At 40.3% G+C, this 7,479-nt stretch overlaps 2 protein-coding genes across 2 annotated transcripts in view; one reads left to right on the top strand and one right to left on the bottom strand.

Annotated features, from left to right (window-relative positions):
- TXNL1 (thioredoxin like 1) overlaps positions 1-7,015 on the bottom strand; it is a 15,258-nt gene extending 8,243 nt beyond the window's left edge. Inside the window, 7 exon segments of the mRNA XM_010725125.2 lie at positions 802-974; positions 1,792-1,861; positions 2,224-2,346; positions 4,192-4,338; positions 4,340-4,366; positions 5,345-5,441; positions 6,818-7,015. Of these exon segments, the coding sequence (XP_010723427.1) occupies positions 802-974; positions 1,792-1,861; positions 2,224-2,346; positions 4,192-4,338; positions 4,340-4,366; positions 5,345-5,441; positions 6,818-6,915 (735 nt within the window). The 5' untranslated portion in view covers positions 6,916-7,015.
- Positions 7,016-7,116: 101 nt separating this feature from the next.
- Positions 7,117-7,479, top strand: part of WDR7 (WD repeat domain 7) — a 115,279-nt gene continuing 114,916 nt past the window's right edge. Inside the window, exon 1 of the mRNA XM_019610149.1 lies at positions 7,117-7,364. The gene's annotated coding sequence lies outside the window, so the exon portion shown is untranslated. The remainder of the gene's footprint in view (positions 7,365-7,479) is intronic.

The following is a 7,479-nucleotide window of genomic DNA, read 5'->3' as shown; positions in this document are numbered from 1 at the left end:
AATTCTTAAACACAAAATCCAGGTTTAGCTGGGAAACTTTGGAAACGTTACCGTGGGGTACATAAGCAGAGTGCAAACAAGCACAACTTTTATTTGATCGCCCTATCACTTGCCTAGTGTTTGCACACTGTCCTGCCAAAAGCTAACACGGGATTTGATTAAATAATAAATACGTAGCTTGTATTTAACAGCATAGTTTTGTGGGATATAAGCCTATGTAATCTACCACCATTTCATTTGGGGGAACATAAATTTGGTTGCAAAAGCAAGTTTTTGAAATGAAATGAACAAAAATGAAGACTTGGAAGACAAAAATAAATAACCACATTATATTTAAGGTAATCACCAGTAAAACATTTGCAAAAGATTAAAATAAGCAACTATTCTAAAATGCACTCTACAAACAGCCACTCAGATATTTACTAGAAGTTTTTTGTTGGGTGAGATCTAGGAGGGGAGAGCCCTATCTGCACCCAACCTGCACACCATTTCTTGCTTCTTGAACTCTCCAAAGGAAGAAAAGATGCCTTTCAAGAAGGTTTCAAGAAGTAAAAATGCAATAGTATTAAGTACTATGCCAAGTCCTGAAGAGGTGAAATGAACCATCTCTCACATAACAGGTGAGAGATATGGCATGCACATTGCCCTGCTTTACCCAAAATTTCAGAAATCCTTTAAGCATGAACAAACAGCATGCCATCAGTTGTGAGCAACAAAAACATCTACAGAGAAATCAACATCACAGTGCTCTAGAAGCCTATGAAGTTTTCAGCCCAAACAGATCATACAGGATTTACTCACAGTTACACTGTTAACATTCTGAAATTTAACATAGCGAAGTTGGATAATGCCATCCTCTTTAATATCATCTGGTGTTAGTTCCAGGGCTTGAGTTGGTTCACTTCTTTCTGCTTCTTCAAAATCCATAGATCGAGGAAGGTTGATAAAGATTTTTATGTACTTTGGACCTTGTCCTGTGTCAAAATACAGAAATAGGATTCAGATGCTTAAGTGTTTTTTTTAAATGCTGCTCAAGAAGCCCTTGTTTATCTCATCATCTAACTACTATTCAAAAAAGGCTTGAGATGCAAAAGGTACAGATCTGCCATCCTCATACCACTACTCCAAACACTGAAAGATATCTGAAGTTGAACTACTTGCCTAAGCTTCAGTGACGGAATTCCATGTAACAAATCCAACAAATGTCTAAAAAATTGTTTTTCTGTACCACGTGTGACATTTATGTACATTGTATTCAATTTTGTAATGTAAACCAACTAACTATGAAAATTAAGTTGTTTTTTCACTAGCTCTCACATTGAATTCTCGAACAGAGGTTCCCCTTACAGCATGTCCAAACATAGTAAAACTCTATTTGTGATGTAAGTGCACAAGACAGAATAATGGTGATCAGAATCATCACAGATAGAATGGCCTGGGTTGAAAAGGATCACAGTGATCATCGAGTTTCAAACCCCTGCTGTGTGCAGGGTCTCCAACCAGCAGACCAGGCTGCCCAGAGCCACATCCAGCTTGGCCTTGAATGCCTCCAGGGACGGGGCATCCACAGCCTCCTTGGGTAACCTGTTCACCACCCTCTGTGAGAAACTTCCTCCTAAGGAATGTGAGATAATTTGTTATTGATTTATACCAACTCTACCTTCTACAAATCCCAACATGATTTCAGTAAAAGGAACTAGGGACAACAGTATCATCTTTCAAAATTTAAACTAAAGGTGGAGAAAGCTCAGGTTTCAAGGACAGAGTTAGAGACAGAGATACCCCACTTACCATTATCTGGACCCTGAAGTTTCATAGAATAAAGCTTGACTGGTTGACTAAAAGCAACAGTAATAAGCAGCTGTGGGGGATAGAGGAGAAATTTGTTGTTAAATACTATTTTCTTCATTCTCGAAACAAACATAGCACAATAAATAAACAGAAGCCTAAACTTAAAAATAAAATTTAATGTTTACATTCTCTATATTTCATACGTGCACTAGTCTGTCACTTTAAAATATCAGAAAATGCTATTCTGCTTAGAATTTTTCTTCAGAAACGCGTAGAAAATTGTAAATGCTACAATGAACTTTGAATACCCATTTTACTTCATCCACCTACTGTCTCCCACTCTTTTTTACACTACCACAGCAATATAAAGCCAACTCATTAAAAAAAATACCCGCAAACCAGTCACTGAAAATATCTTAATATCCAGTGTACCTGCTCATCACAATCTGATTCCAAGTATGTAGAATCTTTACGTAAACAATTATCAAATCCATGCTCATCGCTTTCATTAAGACATTCACAGCCAGCTTTGTTGATAAACGGCATTAAGTCCATCTGAAAGGAAAAACAAGAGAATTGCTGACTGCACACATCTGCCACAAACTCACCCAAAAGTAGAAGGAATAAACAAAATTCTTCTCTGAGCTCATTATAAAAAAAAGCAGAGCACACAGAAAACCTCAGTGAGTTACATAAAAAAAACTACAGGAACTTGTTGGATGGCAACTTAAACCACCCTTCTCACAGATATACATTTGGTCCCAAAGAATAATGTACTACTCATAAGGAAGTTCCATATACTAGCTTTAAAATTACTACATGTAAATTCAAGTTGTAGCTTCACAATATAAGCTAAATTAAAAAACAGGCTGCTTAGAGAATACAGATACTTCTTGTATCCTACTTCCCATAACACTAAGAACTATTCCAAGTTAAACTACTTATTGCCTTTTACCTATCCCCCCCCTCCCATACCATATAAAGTGAAGCGCAATGCATAGAGTGGAATATTAATTATATTAATAATAATATTAATAATAAAAATACTTAATATGGTGGAACCGCAAGAAATTCAAGTGACCTGTGCTGTTGAAGTTTACCTAAAAGAGAAACATCCATCTGGATTTGCTCACATTTGTCTAATGGATATTGTCAGCAATGAATTTAAAATAGTTAACCTCCAAAAACAACAACAACAACAAAAAAACAACAACCTAGTGTTGGACTGCATGTCATTTGGGCTTCTATAGATGCTCCAAATCAAGTTGAAGATGTTTGATTTTCTAGCATGAAGTGATGCACGCTAAACTGTGACATGACTTAGTTATTTGGTAAATTATATTTCACCTGACTGGGTTTATACTGCTGTCAAAACAACAGGCAATCTCATTTAAGGAGTAATACTACACCAAGGATTGCTTGAAGAACACCATCTCAGATAACAGCTCTAGGAAAGTGTTTTGTCACATTAGAGCTCTCACTTACATGTTTGTAAGTACAGCTATCAGATAGGCTTGTAGTTTGAAGCACTCAATTGTCTTAAGCCGAGAAGAAAACAAGTAGGACATGGGAAAAAATTTCCTGAGAGAGCAAATATTTAAGGGGATTGCTTTGCTCCATTGAGATTTCAGCCAAAAATTCAATTATCCCTATCAAGTTTTGATTTCTCTAGAATACAGGTCTAGATCATGTGATGATAAGAAATCTGTTCAAGAAAAAATGTTTTAAATTATTAGAGAATAGTTAAAAATTAAATTTTAGTTAAGTGATTTAGATACAAAGTTTAAAAACTATCTTGTCTGAGAACATATGGCCCTCCATTTTCACCACAAACTGCTATAGAGCTGAACTATTATGAAGGTTACTTCCTTCAAAGAATTTTTTCTTCAATAAATAAGTAAGAACATTAAAGAAGTGGCAAGCAAAAAAGAAAAACAAACTCCCAAATTACAAATCAGCCTACCACAAGAATAAAAAAAGAGGACTTCTTAAAAGAACAACCAGAACAACTTTTCAATGGCTATGTCTAACAATGTCCTTTATCATGGAAGATCTTGCACTTCAAAAATGTTTTGGGAACACATACTGTGAAGCTCAAGAAGAGGAAAGAAACGTAACACAAAACTGTAGATGAATTCTCATCATAAAATATGAAATCCATTATTTTAATCACTTATGACTATGTGCAGACATTTTTCTTAATATATTTTACAATTCTGTCATGTACATGTTTAGTAAGTATGGTTAACTTACAAATGTTGTCCCTTAAAGCTTCGGCAGCTTGTAGGTTTCCCTACAGTAGCATTATTTGACCAGAACACGTTTGGAAAGGAACAGAAAGTTTTAACAAGTTCAAGTCACGTAAATGCTAAAAAAAATCTTCAGATAAAATATACTTACATATCCTTTGGGAATATCTGTATCTTCATTATTTCCAGGATCATTTTCCAAATGCTGCTTAATTTTTTCTTCTAACCCTACAGCATCTGCTCCTTGATACTGGTCAATCCGCACTTTGTTCCGAAAGAACAGAAACGTCGGCGTTGCTGGATATATTATTGGTGGCAGCTGTTCCCTAGAATGCATAAATTGGTTACCAGTGTTATCAAACACACTAGTACCAATATCAGGCAAAAACATTGTTTCACATGGATGAGAACGTACACGTTAATATTAATCAAGCTACAGCAGCCCCAACATCACAAACAGTTTTTCTTATGTTATAAGCACCTTCAAGTCAGACAAGAACTTGAATTGAAATGCTTCAGATCCTCCTAATCTTTCCTACGTTTAGGCATTCTTCCAATAGATTTTCTGTTACCGGTAGGTTGGTCAGTACATTTTAAAAATCCTATTACTCACATACTTTTGAAGGTGGAAGATCATTTCATTTACCATGTTACAAGCATTCTTTACACCTGTGTTACTTCCCTTTCCAAAGGGATTCATGCACACCACGAAGGCTGCAACCTTCCACTGTAGAAGGTGGCTTCTACTTCATTTTTACCTGTATCTGTAACATCCAGGTGGTTTTTTCCCAAAACTTGCCATAATTCAGTGTTGTTTTAAACAGTGGTGCTACTTCTATACTCATCTCTCTTCATTATCATTTGCTTTTCTTGAACATTTGCAAGTTCAAGAAGCTTCCTTTCAACACACCACTGTTGATTTTTATTAACAACCCTTAAGTCAATCAACAGCTCATCTGCAACACTTGTCTGTTAAAAACAGACACATAGTACTTGAGAGGAATTGCTGGCACTGACTTTGTAACTGTTTTATATCAGTAGAACACACAGCAGGAACTGCTAAACTGCCTGCACGTCTTTTTAACAAAGGATATCAAACTGCTAATTGCAAGAATATTTTCCTAAACGTTTGGTCACATCTCTGTGAATATAATAATTTTGGATCAATAAAATTTCTTGTTAATCTGAAATCACATAAATGGACTCTTATTATACTGACCAGGCAGCTTTCCTTCCAGTTTTTCAGTCACTACATTGTCTAATCTTCCTCTTACAAAAACTCAAATATGTTTTGGAATACTAACCTGGCACTGATGCACATCCACTTCCAAAAATGTTGCCTGAGGATACTTGTTACTCAGAGCATTGAAAGCTGGAGCTATCCTTAAACAAGGACCACATCTGTGAAAACAAAATAAAATTCAACCTATTTTTTTAAAAACTCTTGCCCCAAACTGAATCAGTATGTTCATTTTCTTACTTTGGTATATACTGGGTGAAAACAGCCAATAATTTGAATTGCACTATACTAATTGCTACATAATACCACGTCATCATTACTGTGGTTGTTATATGTATTACAGTAAGCTAATACAGCTGAGTCTTACTGTATTACATATACAACAACCACAACCGTCTGCAGATCCAACCCAACCCCAATGACAGGCCCTCCAGCTGAAATAGAGAATCAACCAGCACCATTATCAGTTGCCCCTATAAGCAAAAGTAAAAAATGCCTACTAAAGTGAGGTCATTTAGTAAAGAAATCCTAAATCAGATGGAAGAAAATGAAACCGAGTCACCGCTAGTCTAACAGCTCAAAGAACGAGAGGAGGGAGAAGAAGAACTCAGACAGAAACTGTCTAAACCCTGATGTTGGATGAGCTTCTAAACATATAAAAAGATTGTAACCATTGTCCAGGTGAGCACATTGTTACGTGGCTGCTCCTGTGTAGAGACTGTGGGGTCATGGGCCTGAGCCTAGTGGGCAGTGAAGCCAAGCAGCTTCCTTCCTAGGGAAGGAAGCATTGGCAAAGCAGTTGGAAAAGAGGCCTTGCCCTATGGCAGTGATGTCACGATGGGAAGATATCCCTGCAAGGATGAGTCGTTAAATTACCCAGGCAAATGGGCCACCATGAAGAAAAGTAAGCAGTACCTGAGGGAATTTGCTGTGCTGGCATTAACATACACTATTAAAGTGAACAATAGCAATTCTTAAGATCCAAACAAGATTGCTTTTTTGCCTCATCAACAGTATTACAGTAAGACTAAAGGAGCAGATGGCCATGTGGTGCTCGGCTGACAGGCTAAGCTATAGCAGAACATCGAGTAAACCCTCTGAAACTGAATGCAAGAAATCCACTACCACCTGTGGAGAATAGCTACATTAAAATCCCTGCACAGGACGTGACATAGTGACAGCATACTAAACCCTTAGCAGGGATCACAGAAGCTACTAGCCCCTGTAACAATATCGACTCAGAACAGCCCGCTTTGTTGCCGGCACGAAGATGCAGCCGTCTCAACAAAGGAACATCCTGAAAACTTGTGCAAACAGGAGCGCAGCGCCAACCCATGAAGAACCGCAGGCGATTCCTGCAGCGGCGCACAGACATCTCTCACATCTCTAGCAAAGAGCTCCAGCCCGCTGACAGACATTCAGCCTCCCCTTCCCACTCTCATCCCGAGGAAGGACGGCCCTGCCGCCCCCACCCAGCACGGCCCCACACCGACACGGCGATCCGCCGGCCGGGCCCGCGCCTCACAGCGCTACTCACCCCCGCATGGTGAACTTCACCACGGCTAGGCGAGAGCCGGCCGCACTCAGCTCGGGCTGGAACTCAGTGTCGTTAGCGATCAGCTTCACGCCCACCATCCTCGCCGGACGGGGGGAAGCAGAAGGTGCCACAGCGGCGGCGCCGGCCTCTATCTGCAGCGTCACGGCGGGAAGGCGCAGCCGGCATGCACCGCGCGGCAAGTCGCGCTCAACGCATGCGCACTCTGCCACACCTCTCCCTGCAGCGCTTCCGGTCGCCCGGCGCCGCGGCTCTTAAACCGTGAGTGGGTGGAAAGCGAGAGCGGCCATCTTGAAAGGTGGCACGCCGAAAGCGAGGCGGCCATATTTGTCAGGGGCACATGTTAAGGGAGGCGGCCATCTTTGTAAGGGGTATGCCTGAGGGGAGGCGGCCATCTTTGTAAGGGGCACGCCTGAGGTGAAGCCCGGCCCGCTGCGGCCCTGAGGAGGACGAGGCGGCTGCGGCCTTTGCTGTGCAGCTCAGTGCCCGCAGGATGCCGATGGCATTGATATGATATAACACGATTCAGGTACGTTTGCTGTTTCTGTCTTTCTGTCGCCTCTGATCCCGCCGCTGGGTACCGGAGAGGTGCCCGCAGTTCTGCTCTCCTGTCAGGAGAGGTCCGTCCCATTGATGCGCACGCT

This window comes from Meleagris gallopavo, chromosome Z (genome assembly GCF_000146605.3).
Source record: "Meleagris gallopavo isolate NT-WF06-2002-E0010 breed Aviagen turkey brand Nicholas breeding stock chromosome Z, Turkey_5.1, whole genome shotgun sequence".
Taxonomy (NCBI): Eukaryota; Metazoa; Chordata; class Aves; order Galliformes; family Phasianidae; genus Meleagris; species Meleagris gallopavo.
The sequence above is the reverse complement of the archived record's forward strand: the minus strand, read 5'-3'. Positions and strand labels throughout refer to the sequence as shown.